This window comes from Athene noctua, chromosome 6, assembly GCF_965140245.1.
Source record: "Athene noctua chromosome 6, bAthNoc1.hap1.1, whole genome shotgun sequence".
In the NCBI taxonomy this organism is placed as follows: Eukaryota; Metazoa; Chordata; class Aves; order Strigiformes; family Strigidae; genus Athene; species Athene noctua.
Genome location: NC_134042.1, coordinates 16,624,608 through 16,642,946, shown reverse-complemented (window position 1 = coordinate 16,642,946; position 18,339 = coordinate 16,624,608). Strand labels below are relative to the sequence as shown.

The 18,339-nt window shown below is 37.8% G+C and overlaps 1 protein-coding gene across 14 annotated transcripts in view; it reads left to right on the top strand.

The window, feature by feature from the left end:
• The window catches only part of GPHN (gephyrin), a 307,551-nt gene that overhangs the window by 96,033 nt on the left and 193,179 nt on the right, over window positions 1-18,339 (top strand). For 13 of the 14 annotated variants that reach the window (XR_012633868.1, XM_074909768.1, XM_074909767.1 and 10 more), the window contains exon 2: window positions 4,546-4,624. Coding sequence is in view for 12 of the 14 variants with exons in the window: in XM_074909768.1 (XP_074765869.1) it covers window positions 4,546-4,624 (79 nt within the window). In the remaining 2 variants the exon portion in view is untranslated. Of the gene's footprint in view, window positions 1-4,545; window positions 4,625-18,339 lie in introns of those variants that run through there. The other variant, XM_074909770.1, reaches the window with a different exon arrangement.

Below are 18,339 nucleotides of genomic sequence, written 5' to 3'. Positions count from 1 at the left end.
ACAGTTATCAAGAACTGTTTTTCTTAGTGTAGCATTCTTAGGTTTTTATCGACAAGTAACTACAACTAATCTAAAAGCAGTTCTGAATTCTGAGAACCAAGAGGAAAATCTGGCAGGTAATTGTAGTTCTCACTTTTCTGGAACTGCATGTTTTGATATTGGGGAGTAAATTTCATTACTAATTTTCTTTACGAAATTATAGATAGCACTTCATTTTTTTGAGGGTAATGAATGCATTTTTTCTAAAGAATATGATATGAAATTGCCTGCTAACACCTGTAGAATTGGAAGTGCGTTGATCTAAAGAGGGCTTTTGTTTACTGGGAATACACTGTGTGGGACAAGAGATTGAGTGACAGTTTTAAAGGGCTATATTGTTTTCAAACTCTAGGACATTTAAAAAAAAAAAAAATTTTAAAAAGATAAAATTTGCAACAGATTATATCCTGCATCTACCTGAAGAAAATACTTGTTTACCTTCAGAGTTGAAGAACTTCTCATTTTTAAAATCAACAGATGAATAATCAATTTTCCTTCAATATAGTCTCATTTAAAACTGTTAAAGAAACCAAAGGGAAAAAAAAAATCATATAGCCAGATTTAAAAATTCACAAGTGGGAAGGCTTTGCAGCTATTGTAAACTGGATGTTTGTACATTAGAGTGTGAATGCTGATTTTAACCTTTTCACACGGAATTTCGTATGCTATGTAATTGACTCCCTTATTGGCTTCCCATCCATGGTACTTCCTAGGCACAAGACCAGACATGGGTCAGAAACAGAACATCGGTAGGAGAAACCAGGAGCTGAAAGTAGGATGAATGTTGAGAGAATTGGAGCTATTGCTAAAACCTCTTTAATTTTGATACATGGTATGTATCAATAATTTTGATAGGATGAATTACAGCTCACTTGAAAGTCAAACTGTTCAATGGATGTTTAGGGATTTGTCCTTAGTGTGATGTTTTTCAGACTATGCATTTCTGTGGTAGGAGTAGATTCAGTCTATGCCCATAATATTTGTGACTATTTAATTTCTTAAAAAACAGTTCTAGTATCTTATAGACTGACATTTCATGTACAATACTTCATGGAGCAAATATGTTTTAGGAACCTTTTTTTTAGTCTCCTTGTCTATAAGGAAGTGTACATTGGGAGTGTAATACAGATAAGAGGCTCAGTCATGGTGAATATGTAGAGAGGGGTGTATCTCTCCATAAACCATGCACTCCACACTGCTTGAAATACTAACTTTTATAAATTTGGGGGGATTAAAAAAATAAAAATGAAAATTTGAAGCAAGACAAAATCCTGCATGGGGATTGTGTTCATATAGATGTCCTATACAAAAGTCTCCCTTGGTTGGCCTTTGTGTATGTACTACAATTTGTGATGTGATGCAGTTTTCTTCTGCCTTTTCTTCCCTCAAACCTTAAAGCACCATTGATCATCCTGATCTTTCTCTGCCATACTATCAAACACAGTTTCACCCTATGTCCTTTTTAAAATAACAAGCTTGCATTTCAATCAGAGTATACAATTTTTAAAAATACATGCAGTGCTGATTTACAGGTTTCTAAGCCGTGAGAAGTGTAGTACCTACTCTGCTTGATTGCTTCCACCCCGTGTTTATTGCTGAACATTTGTTTTCTTTCCTGGGCTAGAGTTTGCAAGGATGTGATAGAGCGTGGCTGTGCCTATATGGAGGTCAGTGAAGTGCAACAAAGAGGTCATATTCCAGCCTATTCCACTGAATTATTTCCTCTCACTGGAAGCTTTCCTATTGCTATCAATGCTAGTAATTTAATTGGCAATTATAGTTAAATATTAGTTTTCAGCAATTTGATTTTGGTGAATGTTAACTGTTAGAATTCTTGGTTGTTAAAACTAGATTTGAATTTTTTCACATTTATCTGAGGCATGTGTGTTTTCTGGGTCTGTCTGGAACAGTAACCTAAGAGGAGGCTTGTTTGCAAATTTGCAGCTTCCCAGTGTTCTGCCTGTCCTACAGTAAAAAACCAAACCAAACCAACAACCAGCCAACCAAATCTGGGGAGACAAGGTTGATACCTTTTCGAAGTTTGTAGATATTTGACTGATGTTGATTTAGTCTTTTTATCAAAAATTGTATTGCCCAGCTCCGCTAACTAGAGGGAAGATCTGCAGTTTTCAACTTCATTTATAAAAAGGGTATTATAATTTTAGAGTTATATAGAGACAAGAAAGACAAAGAGTCTCTGGCAAATCTAGGCTTTCATTTTAAGCATTTATTTCAAACATGTTTTGTTTTATAAACTTCGTGAGTTACATACAGGAAAATAATGGCCAGGTTTACTGATAATTTTATGCTGTTACTTTTCATTTTCTCTTTAAAAAGTTTTAGAATAGTTTCAACAGTTTCCTCAATTACGATTGTAATTACTTTCAATTAAGAGATTGGAGAAGACAGTAGAAGAAATATGGCATGTTTAGATTAAGCATTTAATGCTTAAGAAATATTTGATTTGTCAGTAGTGAAAAACCATTATTGACGATCATTTTTATTCATGATGTATAGTGTTGGCATACGAGTTATGTTGATACATCACTAGTGTAGGATATATGACAAGACAGTAGGTAAAATAGTCTGTTTCCTGTTTTGTTGCCAGACTGAACAAGAGACAACATAAACTATCAAATATCAATTTAGCTGGGATTTTCTTTTCCCATAAAATCTAGAGTCTAGGTTGTTAGCAAGGCTGCTGATCTTGGAATTACTCCTTTAACTCAGGAGTTAGAGACTGTAATTTCAAGGGTCTTGAGTTCAGTGCAGTAGATGGGCATGGAAATGAAAATTTTCTGAAGGCCTAAGGGCCTTCCCTGGCAAGGTAGGTAGTGCTTGCAAACTCAGTTCAGGTAACTTTCAGTTTAGTATACAGACAGTGATTAAATTGTCACAGGAGGAACGAGCAGGAGTTCTGGACTTCGTTAGCACAGGTAGCTGTTGTTTAAGCTGAAGATCTGTGGCAATCACCTGAAAGACAAGACCCTCCATGTGATACACTGCCTCACTTCCAAGGGATCTTGTGTCACAAGCAACTGTTAGGTAGTGTCTTCAGAAATGGCAGATAACAGAACCTTAGATAATCAACTGTTTATTACAGTGTTGAGGTGCAAAGCCGGTAAACTTCTTGATGTTAACCACACTTGACAAATACTGCTGTTATTGTCATACACTGTTACCTGTCAGGCTTTGTGGGGCCAGTACCTGTTCCATCAGCTACCCCAGCCCCTTCTTCTGGGACCCTTTCTTTTAGTACTTGTCTTTCCCAGCAGACTAACAGGCTTCATGCTGTGAGATGTATTGGCAACAAGAGGTACTAGTAGAAACTTTTTGCAGTTCTGTAGTGTGTTAGGTAGGTCTGTCACAGTATATATAGTAATCTGTGAAAATAACTTATTTGGGGAATGATTTGCATTTTTTTGATGCTGGTGATGCGCATGAATACTTACAGATGTAAATTAAAAAGAGTATCTTGCATTTAGAGAGGAAGAAGTAGGAACACTTGCTTTTGCAGATGATTTTAAACACACCCCCTTTCACCAAATGCAAGGCTGTGTTCTGTATTGGAAGATAAGCAATAATGCATTTCTTCATAAGCTCTCCTCTGGCAGATTACCTTGCTGGTTATGGCAAATGGATCCTCACACTGATTTTGCCATATCATAATCTCTGTGTCCTTCAGAAAGTTTGCCTTAGTTGGAAAGAACTAATTCTTTTGAACTGACACTGAATCTTTTAAAAGCATTCGTGCTCCCACTTTTTCTCCACCTCTCAAACTGACTATGGCTGTGTTTAAGAGAAATGAACCTGCTTGTGGGAATGGGGTACATGTGCTGAGAGAATTAGCCAAGAGAATGGAGTTTCATGTTTAAATCACACTTTTTTTTTTTAATGTAGTGAAGAAAATGAAAGCACACTAATACTCGTTTAAACTTCTGTGAAATTTACTGTGTTGTAATTTTACAGTAAATAGCTGCTTTACATGCTCTTTAGAAGTTAATTATAGGCTGTTTGAATAAATTTTTGGTCTTAATTGCGTGTTTTGGATGTTGTTCATATTAAACATCTTTGCTAACCCATGAACCACTGTGAACTTAAATACATAGCAACTCTCACTGTTTCTGATGAGGTAAAGAATACTGACTGGTGCATGATTAAAGACTCTGCTGTTAAGGGTATAGATATCTGTGTGTATCTGTGCATCCAGTGTTTGTGTTTGAGACTTCCTGTAGTCACAGGTGGAGAAGCAGTAAGGACGCCAGCTGAAATGGATTGTTTTCACACAATCTATGATACAGAGTTTATCACTTTGCCTTAGTTGACTTATCTTTAAATTGTGAAACCTCACTGAAAATCACACGTCATATATGAACATTCAAATTACACCCAACACTAAAAAGTGTTTCTAATTAATCAAAACAACTGCATTCTGTTCTTAGATTTCCACCTCTTATTTTTCTCTCTGTTTTTGTTTTGTTTTAATTTTATTTCTATTTTTTTTAGTGAGTGACAGTTGCTTCAGGAACCTTGCCGAGGATCGTAGTGGGATAAACCTTAAAGATCTGGTCCAAGACCCTTCTTTGTGAGTATCTGGCTCTTATTGCTAAGCAAAGAAAAGCTCCTTCATGATATCCTTGTGAGTAGTTCTGTAATTATATAAAGAAGTATTATGATGAAGCATGCTTAGTGCTTTAGTGGTAATATGCTTGTCAAGCTGTCTTTAATACAATCAAATATTATTAAAACCACATTGGTTTTTACTTAATTCTGTTTGTGAACTAACATCCAGTGAGCACATACAGTAAAGGGCACAAGTGTCATCAGAAGTAGCAGATGGTGCATGTTGGTATTTCTGTGACAGAGTTGTCTGCACCTTTATTGTCCCTGTTTGTTTAAGGAGGAACTACATATAAATTAGGAGTTTTCTGGATAATTATGTTATTATCAGCTATCTTAACATGTAGATCTTTTCTCTTTGTATGTGGTTTCATACAGCTGATACTTATTTCTTCCTCTATTACCTGTTTTAATTCAAGTATATTAGTAGATAATCTAATTTTTACTTCATGGCAGGACCAGTGGTCTTCTCAGTGTTGTATTTTCCTCTAAAATAAAATTCAACCTCATGAGCTCTGAGCAAGACTTGAAATTGTATCAAACCTTTTTGTGTGATTGTTTATTTTTCTCTTCAGTTAACTTTAGTACCAGCTGAAAATGTTCTTGCTAGTATGCACAAGCATACCGCATGTTACGAGGGAAAGGAAAGAGGGGAAAAGTTTGCATCTTTTTTACATAAACGATAAGTGTATTCCACAGTGGGTCCTAACATGATGAGCCTTTACACTGGCAGAGCACATTTTTCAGTGTTTGTTGAGAAGTAGTGGAAAATAAGGTATATTTGACATCTTTCAGTTATAGGGGATTTTTAGTAATGAAGTAGATGCAGAATTCATTTTGTCATGTTGCTGCAGGTACATGACATATATGCATATATGCTTGCATTCTTGGGAAATTTCTGACATTATGTATATAATATTTGATAATTTATACTTCTGAAATGATAGAGGTACAGGGGACAAGTATAATCGTTGCTTGACAATCGCTGAATGCAATAGATAAATTTTTAATAATCGCTAACTAAGTGTTGAAGTCAAGGCTATTTCAAAGGTCTTAATTTTCAACCAAGATTTGCCTTTTGAGTGTTTTGGGTTTTCTTTTTGAGAATTGTATGTGGTTTTTTTGAACTGCAGGTATGCTTACATGCTACACAGTTTTGGTTTTGCATTGCTGGAGTTTACTTTCAGAAAGGATGAATTGCCTTTGTTGTAGCATGATCATTTTACTTACTGTTTACCAAAAGTGATGAAATCTTCTAGTTTCCTTCCTTGTCCATAACTTACATGAAGAAGATTGTAAGAAATTATTGTAAACTGCAAAATAAATGAAATGGATTTCTGTTTGCTTATAGCATAAGAAGCATAAGTGACTGCAATGTAGCCATTTTTATCACTTTGAAAGACTGAATAAAGTCTCAAAACATCTGCTAGGTCTCCATGACTGTTTATGACACTTGATTGTATGACAGATTGTAGTGCAAGAAAAGTCTGCTTCTTCCTGCCTGGTGGGAACAACGTATAGACTTTGTTTTGTCTTTCCCAATTGATATTCTTGCAGTTTTAGACTGAGTACCTATTAAGAGTTCTTGAAAAATGTGTAATGTGAGTGAATCTCCAAAATGAAGAAACAGTGTAAGGCTGTATTGTTCAGCCCAGTCTTTCGTAGGTGACTAAGGTCCTGTGGCATCTGAATTCTTTATTATGCAAAGAGAAATGCAAAGGACAGCATGGGGCCAAAGCATGAGAGTGCCAGCAGAGAGATAATTTAACCTTTTTTGAAATGAGAATATAGTTTGATTAAAATATTTAGAGTATTTGGCCAAGATTTTCACCCATAATGATACCTCAAATACCAAATAATATTTGATTCATCCTCCTACCAGTTTCATATTTAGAGTTTAGGATTTCTTTGGTGCTCATTTGCTCTGACTATAGACGAACTGCCTCTTTTCTTTGTAATCTAATATCAGATGTCAACATCAGATTTACATAAAAAATTCTGATGCTTTCTCAGCAAATGGCTTTGTCACTCTAAAGGTTTGCAGTGCATTTGTAATGTATGACACTAATAAAATATTTTAACAAAGAGAGTGGAAGAGATTTAGGTTCATTAGCGTATTAATAGATAATCAGTGTATACTTTTAACAGGAGTTCACAGTATTAGCAGATGATGGGTTAGCAGTAGAGGTAGAAATACAGTATAATAGACCAAGAGGATAGTATAAAAAAAAAGTTTAAGTGGTTTTAGATTAGGATGGTTTGATACATCATGTAAAATGTATTTTGAATGCTGTCCATTTCTTGTGAGACATAGCTACTTCATATGGCTTTCTAAGCTACGTTGCTATCTCACTTGTTTGCCACTCTTAGCTCCATCACAGCCAACTTCTCTTTTGTTATTGCAGAACGCTTTTTCTGAAGTGCTGAAAATGTGTCTTTACACTGAAATGAAACTCTATAAGGACAGCATTGTAGGGTTTTTTAATTTGTGTCTGATTTATACCAAGTATGCCTAATTGCCAGGGTAGTCTTTTTTTTTCCCTACTGATTTCCTAGATAGAGCAGTCTGGACTCTGAATCTGCTTTCAGTTCTCTCATCATTAGTAATAAAAGCTCTGCTGCTCAAATCAGGAGTTTGATCATCTCTTTCTATTGGTATGTTTTACTTTGTTAGTGAAAACAGAAATGCTGCTTACTTAACAAAAAAACCCAAGTCTATCAATAAATAGAAAATGAGGAGTTACTGACTGACTGGGAGAAGGAAGCATGAAACAGCTTTACAGTTAAATCACATTTTGTAGTTAATTACAGAAAAGTTGAATTTGAACAAAAAGTTGATTTGAGATTCAGCTGAAAAGGTGATTTAAGAGTTAACTGCTATTTATTCATTGCAGCTGACCATAGAATCATAGAATTGTTTGGGTTGGAAGGGACTTCTAAAGGTCACCTAGTCCAGCCCACCTGCAATAACAGGGACATTTTCAACTGGATCAGGTTGCTCAGAGCCCTGTGATGTCTCTGCTGCACACAGTGTCCAGTTTTCAACACAAAACTTAAAAGATATAGATGTGTGTAGGAGAACAGCTAGAGGAGAAGGCGGTTATAAACTGCGATGCATGACAGGTGTTACCTAATTTAGAGAACAATGGCAGAAGAGAGGAAGTATGAGTCGACTACAGTATATAAAAGATTATTAAAGGGATTTTTCTTTTTGGCTGATGAGAAAGAATTAGTTCACTTTATAGCAGATTAGATTGTTTATATAGTTGGAAAAAATTCTAAATGTCAGTGTGATTAAAGAAACTGAAATCTATTTCTAAAATTGTTGGGGAGGGCTCTGCAGACTGTGTAAATGTAGAGAGCTGGAAGGGCAAACTTCTTTTTTTTTTTTTTTTTTTTTTTTTTTGTTATGAAAACAGTATGTATTCTGGCAGTTTGGCATCACATAGTAAATATGACCAAAAACCAGATGGAACTTCCTTTGATTCCTATATAGGTAACAATGTGGCTTTGAATATTCAAAGCCTGTGATTTGGTTTAGATGTTTAGCCCTGCCTACCATTCCATTAACACATAAAAGGAGATTTATCTACATAAGAAGACTATAGGTGTCTTTCCACAAATGGTCCTAAACAGAGCTGCAGACAGTAGGTGTAATTGGAGGAAGTAGGCTGGTAGTTCTTAAATGGTGGTGCAGATGTTCTTCAGACTATGCTCAGCTCAGGTGAAATGCGATAGAACAGCGTAAGATACTAGCAAAGTCCTGCTTTTGTGGAGAGATCTTTGAGGCTCTATAGCAAGGCAGATTTTCTTAAGCTGGTGCCAAAAGGAAGATAGAAGATCAGCTCATTTGACTCCTCACTTGGGAGCAGACTGAATGCTACCCTTTTTCTTCCCCTCCTTCTCCACCCTCAATACCCAGTCTGTGCTTAGGAGAGAAATAGGTTAGATAGGATTCAGTATGGCTGTCACCCGAAACTCCTCCTAGGTGCCTAACTGCCTTTTTTCCCCCCCTAACTTTAAGTTATTTAAATACACCTCTGAGTTGTGAACCATCATATCATTAGAGGGTAAGGTATATCTCCACGTGTTTCAAGCAGAAGTTCTAAAACATTCCCAAGTTTTAGGTCTTTGTGGCACTTTTTATAAGATGTTCGTTTCAGCTCCAGCCTGTATGTAGGCATAAAGGTTATAAAATACTTGTCTAGACAGATAGGACACTTTTAATCTTTTTGTGCAATTCAGTAGCTGCAGCTGCACATAATCACTGATACACATTTGTTTTGGAAACATCTACAAAGCTTCTTTGAGATTAACAAGATCCAGGAGATTCTGAGTAACTACTTTCTAGGCAAAATCACATCACATCTCATCTAAACTGTGTTTTATATCTCCTTTATATTAGCTGACTTCAATTAGGAGAGGGTAGATAAATCTAAAAGGTAAGAATAGATAACTTCTGACAGGAGATCAGAAGTTGTTTTAATACTTAAGTACTACAGAAGCTTTTTTTCTTGGTAAAAGTTGTGAGAAGAAAATGTGATAACCAAAACAAGGTTAACTGCTCAGTGTTAGACGTTCCTGGATGAACTTTGAATTCCATTTGCACATGACAGGAGATAGAAGTCTGACAGAAGTCATCTTTGTCACTGCCTGTATTTTACAACATTAGAAGGAGGAGCTAGGTACTTTTTCTGGGAGGTAGTTGTGAGAGCTTTAGAATTGTCACTACATCATAAGGACTGAAGATGATGAAGGAATTATTGAGGAGCTCTGATTTTTTTTCTTTTTTTAAAATCTTATTGAGGACACAAGCTATACTGTAGGATTGAAGACCTGATAAATACAATATTAAGTCTGTGGATGTAAAATTTCACAGTGTCTATCTATATTTGAAGGAACCTGTCTAGCAGTTGTTGAAGATAACTGAAAGTATTTTAGTTCATTCTTTCTGGGTTTTGCTCACCATTTGAAAATCAGTAGAATATTCTGTCTTGCTGAAGGTTACAAATCCCATGTTACAATGATGTCAGTTGTCTCTCGCTCCCCTTTGTGCAGCCTTTCTAGTGTTTCAGTGCCTGTTATAATATATGAATGTCATGCCTGTTTCTTTTATTTAACTGCCACTGCCAGTAATGCAGCATAGAGGGGAAATGTTTCTTCTGTAATCCTATCTGCTGTTACCTTGTTTTGCAGCAGCATTGTAGTGGGAGTTCATGCTCAGTTGTTTGTCCATTATTTGAATGTATTAGCACGTGTTTTCCCTAATAGGCCTGGCTTAAAAAAATACTTCTCTTGTCTCCTGTTAATGAGCTCATCTGTAAGCATCAAGTGATTTCATCAGGTGATCTTCCTCACCGTGACTGGAGGACTCGGTATGATAGCCCAGAGTACTCTGTTATGCAGAGGAGCAATACTGAGGTGTAACAGAAGCACAGCCTATTTTCAGTATGGTATCTAATGAAAAAGTTGTACCTGGCAAACTTCCAAAGATCTGACATCTACCTAAAGTAATTGATCATGATGAATCTAATCTAATAAGTACTTCTTAAAGTTCATATAAGTAGAATTGGCCTTGTGCTATCCTGATGGTTTCTGATCAGTCTGGGGGAATGAGTGAGACAAGCCTTTATCTGTTTCAACTGCAAGAAGAATTTGCATGTGCCTGAAAAAAACTGTATTTACTCTCCTTTTGAGATAATTAAAACATGCTTACCTTAAGTGACCAAGGTTTCTTCTCAGGCCAGTTTCTCTGCTTGGCTTCTCTGTAGTCCAACTAGGCTCCATCAAATGTATCACAGAGGTTGTTCTGTAGTTCATATACTAAATAATTTTTACCTCCAGTCATATGAACAAGTCCCTAAATCTTTTCTACAGACGTTTCATAAGGAGCTCTCTGTTTAGGCATACTGATTATCCAAGGGAAATGACTTTTCAGCTTTGTTGAAGACCTTCTCCATTACTTGTGCTTTAAGAAAAGAATTTTCTTAACATATGAGATTCCTTGGCAGTTTGTAGCAAAAATTGCTAATATTGCATGTGTTTTTCTTTGGTTGTTTAGGCTTAATGACTCATAAATCTGTAGGAACAACTTCATCTGTCTGAAGGAAAACCTTAGCTGCAGTATGTGGCAAAGCAGAACATAAGAAAATGTCTTAAGCACTTAGTAACTTTCAACTCTATCTCTTGGCCCAAGGTAGTCCTCTGTAACCTCTTTAAAGCTCCATGTCAGCTTTATCTACCAATAGTAGTTCTTTCATCATATTTTTCCAAATTTTTGAAGGAATTTTCTTCCTTATCCTCTTGCAATGCCCTGTGGTAGCCTGCAATTAAAACTAATAAGCTAATCAAATAACTGAAAAAGTTGGTCTGGAAATAGAGGCTGTGCAGCCCCAGTGCTTGTGTCTGGGCTGGTAAGTGTTGCTGAGGGGAAAGGGTTTTTCACTTGCAAGGCAGCTGCAGCTTGGGTGCTCCATCTGGCTTTTCAGTTCTAGTACTAGTTTCAGAATTGGTTCTAATACTTCTCTGTGGTGCAAGGATGAGCTATTTGAAGCTTGTTAGCCACAAACCTCTATCTAAATGTGTTCAGGGAGCTTCAATATTTACAAGATCTGTAACCAGGGATCCTCCTTGTTATTAGGAAGTTTTAAATTTAATACATTTGAAATATACTTTTATGGAGCTGAAGAAATATTTGTTTTCTCTGACTTGTTCTGGAACTAACAGTTATAAATTGATATATGTTTGTTGGAATAAGAAACATCATCATTGGTTATGGAGAGTTACTAGATCATTGTCAGGTTAAAGTTTGTTATTTTTATTGGATGTACTTAAATTTTCATTTATAAATGAAAGTGTTAGAAAATATTTTTTTAAAGTGTACTAAACAAAAGCTGTGTCTTTTTTGCTCTGTTTTACTATGTTTACTATCTGATGTCTGAAAAGAAACACATAGGGCACAGGTTAGGAAACATCAATCAAGTTTCAATCTAGACATTTTCATAAAACTTATTAAAAGTTCTTTCTATATGTTTTAAACCTTGATTTTAAATGTATTCATTTTGCTTGTGACTTAGATTTCATGCCAATATTTTATTTCCAGTTGTGGTTTTTAAATCCCTTTGTCTTAATACCTTACATTCTCCAACAGTACAAGAAAGTGCCTTAATACAAAGAAGTAATTCACTAATTCCCGTCAACAGGCAGATGTTTAACCATTTCCTGGAAAGCCAGGCCTCAGCACACAGAAGGGTCGCTTGGGAAGACAAAAGCCACAACCACTTAGTGTTACCCCCCCCTTCCTCCTCCTTTCCTTGAGCTTTTATTGCTGAGCATGATGTTACGGTATGGAGTATTCTTTGGGTCAGCAGTGCTGGCTGTGTCCCCTCCCAACTCTTTGTGTCCCTCCAGCCTACTCACTGGGGTGGCAGAGCAGGAAAAGAAAAGGCTTGATGCTGTGCAGGCACTCTTCAGCCATAGTTAAAACATTGGTGTTTTAGTCACAGATCTGAAAGACAGCAGCATACCAGCTGCTGTGAAGAAAGTCGACTCCATCCCAACCAGACACAGTATACATCTGAGTAATGCTACAACTGCGGTTTTTCTTTCCTTTGCATTCAGAAGCAATGCAGACAAGACTCCTGTGTGTCTGGGTATATTCAGTATCAGACCAAAACAACTTTTTATGGAAGTAGGAAAATTGAGTATGTACAGAGTCTCAGAGTTAAGTATCAGAAGACTTTTTTTCATATGCACTATTAATTGAGAAGAATAGAATGGAGTAAAGTGTTCATTTGTTTGAATATAATTTTGCAGCCCATCATTTGCTTTTGAATTTAATGATAGAGCAGCCCAGCTTCCTGGTCAATATTCCATTTTTTTTAAATCACAGTCCAAAATCTTTTTAAAAGCTTCATGTATAATGCCAGGGATTTCCTTGAGGGATTATGCTGTACATCTCTCTGGCTTTGTTTTTTTGTCTTCTCATCCAACCCAAATCCACCACAGCTTCTAGTTGCACTTAGTGACCTTTTCTTGCCTTTCTTGATCTTCTTATTTCAGGCTTCTTTTGGAGGGGTCTTTTTCTGTTACATGTGCCATTTTCATGAGCTTTCCTCCCTCTGAGGATCTGTGACTCTCAGAACTCAAAAGCCTCTTCTAAGACCATTTTGCTACCTTCAGGCTTCATCTGAATTTCCGCTATCCTGACTCTTCACCTGGCCTCATTCTTCCAGACTCTAGTCTTTGTTTCTGTTTATATCTGGATCTTTTCTGTGTCTTCTCATAGTGTCTAGATACTGGAAAGAAAAATAACGTGTATCTACAGGAGAGAGATGGTCCAATGCAGATCTTAGTTTGGCCTATATCAGTATTAGTCCATGGTTTTCTGAAAAGATCCTCTTAATACTCAGCAGCGTACTGAGTTTCTGTGTTCTCAGAAAAGAAAGTAAGATATGAGGGCTTACTAAAAACAATCAAGGACAAAACAGAAGACCTGTTTATATGACTCTATAAACCTGGGATGTGCTTACATCTTGATTACTGTGTTAACTTCTAAATGGGGTATGGTATGGATCATAAGATTAAGCTGAGATTTGGAACGGCTTCCACACAAAGAGGAATTAAATAGACTAGAAATTTTCACTTTAACCAAGAAACAACGTATGGTGGAGGGACTCAGAATGAATATAACTTTAAAAAATAGAAAAAGGCAATTATTCACTGTTTTTCACAGATCAGAATTTGTGACAGGAAAAAATTCAGACAGCGGGTTTAAAAGGAATAAAAGTACGTGCCTAATCAAATGTAGCAGAACTGAATATTTCATAATTGATGTAACATGTGGAAGCCTGAAGTGTAATGATAGATAAAAAAAAAAAAAAAATTAAAAAATTAGACTGATGGACCTACTATGGCTGTTAAAGCTGATGATCTGCATGCAGCATCTAGATCAGTGAAGTTCTAGAACTAAAGATATCAAGGGGCAGTAAGTGTGTACCAGGGGACAAATCACAGTCTATGTAATATGTTTGTTCCCTGAGCATTTGTTTCTTAACACCAGAAACAACATATTGAGTTGTGTGGACTGAGCTGGTATGGCAATTTTTATATACTTCTTTCAGGAAGAGTAGTTTGATTAAAAATAATGGTGCACATACAAACTTGAAACTCTTCTCCATGGGGTCAGCAAACACTTGTCCTTCAAAGTAGAGTAGGCTTCCCTGACATGGCTGAATTTAAATTTGGAACTCCCAGTAATGGAGGAACAAAAGCCTCTCAACAACACAGGGGTTGTAAGAATTTATTATTACATGGGAGAAAATTCTAATCTCACTGTTAAAAATGACTAAATGCTCTTCTGAAATGCTCTTTCTTCTGAAAATCTATTGAGAGCTGACCTCTGGACGAGTCATCTTGTACAAGAGGATTCATTTTGTCAAAGCTATAAATACTTGAGCTAGTGCCTTATTTAGAGAAGGCTTCTATGAAATCTGTGCAGTTATTTGCAGTATAGATAAGGTGAGCAGGGGAAATGGACAATCTGCTAGTGAAAGATTATATTAGAACACTTAGCTTCAGATGTAAAGAAATCCTTTGCTGCACATTTTAGGGATGATTCTGACATTGAGATACAGAAAATTGCTACCCAGGGATGTTTTCATTCTTTTATACAATACTACTCACTGTATTTAAATTCTAGATTGCTTTCTTAATTAGAAAGAATTGTCCTGTCTCACTTGTTCTGGGGGACTCCTTAAAATTGCTTTCTTTTTAGCACTGTGAGGCAGAAATCTAATGGATGGTGGTTTAAGAGGGAAGAAGTATAGTTATCCCAAAATTTTTGTCTTGTTTTCATGTATGCTTTTCTCACCTTCTTTCACTGTAACTTGAAATTTACTTTGGATTCTTCACTTGTGCTTTTCCCCTTTATCCATGCTAACATATAAACATCACAAGAGCATAACCAAGGCAAAAAAGTGTATTTTCCAGAGGTGATTACAGTCTTGAAGTTCAAAACTGACATAGCAAGAGTTCAAAAATTACCTCAAGTAACTTTCTGCAGACATTTATTTCAGAGAAACACAGTTATACTACAACACTAACTGCTTCCCTTTACACCCTTAGTAATTCTGGTTTAAGCTTTCTGCTTTTTCTTCAGCTACAGTATCTCTCTTCTTACTTCCAATTTCATTTAATAGAAATTTTTTTACTCTAATAAAATTCTATTCTCTATTGGTTATTTGGTTTCAAATAGGAGAATGTGTCTTGTCTATTAAGTGATATTTTTGGTTGGAAATACAGTGCTTCTGTGAAATTTGTTATTGGTGTCATTTTCAGATAGGTGATTATTTTAGAAAATACAGGATGCTCTGGAGTGTTGTTTGACTGACACGATTGAATTACCTATTTAAAAAATACATATTAAGAGATCTTTTTGTCCCTCAACCCCTCTTCATTCAGTATGTTCTCTCAGTTACAAGCATTTTGCACAATATGCTCTATAGCTCAGTATGTAGAAATGTTCAATAGCAAGTGTTCAGCTACAGAGTAGACGATGAGATTATTATATGTGGGAATGCAAAACTGGAATGTCTCTTATCCATTTTAACAAAGCGTATTTCATTTGTTCCTGTGATTTTTTATTTTTTTTTTTTAAATAGATTATTACTTATTAGGTGGTGTTTTTTAGTCTACTATGTTCCATTTTTTCAAAAGGTGCACTAAAAGATAGAAATGTAGCAAAAATACTTTTAGTGGATCCTTTCCCTTTTTCTGCTAACATAAAAACCGCAGAGCCTGGAAAGCCATTCGCTATAGAGACTGCTAATAATCCAGGAAATACATTAGTATGTAATTTTGTTTCCATTTTCATATACAGATAAAGATAATACAGGGCAATGTGATTGAGAGATTTTTACCACAGTAGTTCTGTGATGACTGCTTGATTCCGGACTGAGAAGTAGCATGTGGTACCATGAGCAGCTGTTGTCTGTTTTGTGCCTGGAGCTCTAGCTGTACCCGTATTGTCTTTATTTCGTTCAGGAAACTGTATTGTGCCTACTCGACCACATTTGCAATGCTCCGAAAATTAGAGAACAAGATCTGAATAAATTTTAATTCAACCTAGAATAACAGTTTCATACAGATCATTTTCATCTAAACCTGCATGAATTTCAGGGGAAAATTAGAGGCTTCAGGAGTGTCATCCTATCATATTTCAGGTTTCTGTTGCATAATACAAACTAAGAAAAATTCAAGAATGTATTTGAGTTTTCAATAGTCTTAATCAGAATCACAGAATGGTTTGGGTTGGAAGGGACCTCAAGACCATGTAGTTCCCACCCCCCTGCCATGGGCAGGGACACCTTCCCCTAGCCCAGGTTGCTCACAGCCCCGTCCAACCTGGCCTTGAGCACTGCCAGGGAGGGGGCAGCCACAGCTGCTCTGGGCAACCTGTGCCCAGTGTCTCACCACCCTCACAGTAAAGAACATCTTCCTTTATACCTAATCTAAATCTGCCCTCTTTCGGTTTAGAGTGATTACCCCTCATCCTATCACTGCACCCCCTGATTAAGAGTCCCTCTCCATTTTTCCTGTAGGCCCTTGTTAAGTACTAGAAGGCCACTATAAGGTCTCCCCCGAGCCTTCTCTTCTCCAGGTTGAACACCCCCAACTCTCTCAGCCTGTCCTCACAGGGAAGGTGCTTCAGCCCCCTGATCATCTTCATGGCCTCCTCTGGACCTGCTGCTCAAGGAGGTCAATGTCCTCCTTATGTTGGGGACCCCAGAGCTGGACACAGCACTGCAGGGGGGGTCTCAGGAGATCAGAGTAGAGGGGGAGAATCCCCTCCCTCGACCTTCTGGCCCTTCTCTTGATGCAGCCCAGGACATGGTTGGCTTTCTGGCCTGTGAGCACACATTGCTGGTGCATAGTCAGTTTTCCATCTGTTAATGCCCCCAAGTCCATCTCCACTGGGCTGCTCTAAATCCACCCATCACCCAGCCGTATCTGTGCTTGGGATTTCCCCAACCCATGTGCAGGACTTTACACTTGGTCTTGTTGAATTTCATGAGGTTTGCACAGGCCACCTCTCAAGCGTTTCAAGGTCCTTCTGGATGGCACATCCCTTCCCTCCATTGTGTCAACTGCACGACACAGCTTGGTGTCATCAGCAAACCTGCTGAGGGTGCACTCAATCCCACCATCTGTGTTGCCAGCAAAGATGTTAAACAGCGTCGGTCCCAACACTGACCCTTGAGAAACATCACTCATCACTGCTCTCCACTTGGACATCGAGCTGTTGACTACAACACTTTGAGTGCGACCATCCAGCCAATACCTTATCCCCTGAGTGGTCCATCCATCAGATCCATGTCTCTCCAACTTAGAGACAGGGTTGTCATGTGGGACTGTCAAAAGCTTTGCAAAAGTCCAGGTAGATGATGTCAGTTGCTCTTCCCTTATCCATCGATGTTGTAACCCTGTCATAGAAGGCCACCAAATTCATCAGGCATGATTTACCCTTAGTGAAGCCATGTTGACTGTCATAAATCACCTTCTTATTTTCCATGTGCCCTAGAACAGTTTCCAGGAGGATCTGCTACATGATCTTATTGAACATAGAGCTGAGACTGGCCTGTAGTTCCCTGGCTCTTCTTTATTCCCCTTTTTAAAAATGGGGGATATGTTTCCTTTTTTCCAGTCAGCAGGAACTTTGTCAGATGACCATGACTTCTTAAATATAATGGATAATAGTGACTTAACTACTTCATCCACCAGTTCCCTCGTGACTTGTGGATGCATCTCATCAGGTCTCACTTGTGCATTTTCAGGTTCCTTACATGTTCTCAAACCTGATCTTCTCCTGCAGTGGGTGGTTCTTCATTCTCCCAGTCCCCACCTTTGCCTTCTGCATCGTGGGCAGTGTGACTGGAGCACTTGCTGGTGAAGACAGAGGCAAAAAAGTCATCGAGTACCTCGGCCTTCCCCATATCCTAGGTAACCAGGTCTCTTGTTTCCTTCTGGAGAAGGCCCACATTCTCCCTAGTCTTCCTTTTGTCACTGACATACCTATAGAAACTGTTTTTATGGCACTTGATGTCCCTGGCCAGATATAATTCTGTCAGGGCTTTGGCCTTCCTAACCTGATCCCTGTCTGCTCAGACAGTTTCTCTGTATTCCTCTCAGGCTACCTGCCCTTGCTTCCACCCTCTGTAGGCTTCCCTTTTGTGTTTTGAGTTTCTCCAGGAACATATTGTTCATCCATACAGGCCTCCTGGCATTCTTAACTGTCTTCCTCTTTGTTGGGATGCATTGCTCCTGAGCTTGGAGGAGGTGATTCTTGAACACCAGCCAGCTTTCTTGGGGCCCTCTTCCCGCCAGGGCTTTATCCCATTGTACTCTACCAAGCAGATCCCTGAAGAGGCCGGACTCTGCTCTCCTGAAGTCCAGGGTAGCCAGCTTGCTCTGCACCCTCCTCACTGCCCTAAGGATCTTGAACTGCACCATTTCATGGTCACTGCAGCCAAGCCTGCCCTTGAGCTTGACACTCCCCACGAGCCCTCCTTGTTGGTGAGAACAAGGTCCAGCACAGCACCTCTCCTTGTTGGCTTCTCTATCACTTGAGAAGGAAATTACCATCAGTGCATTCCAGGAACCTCCTGAATTGCTTGTGTGCTG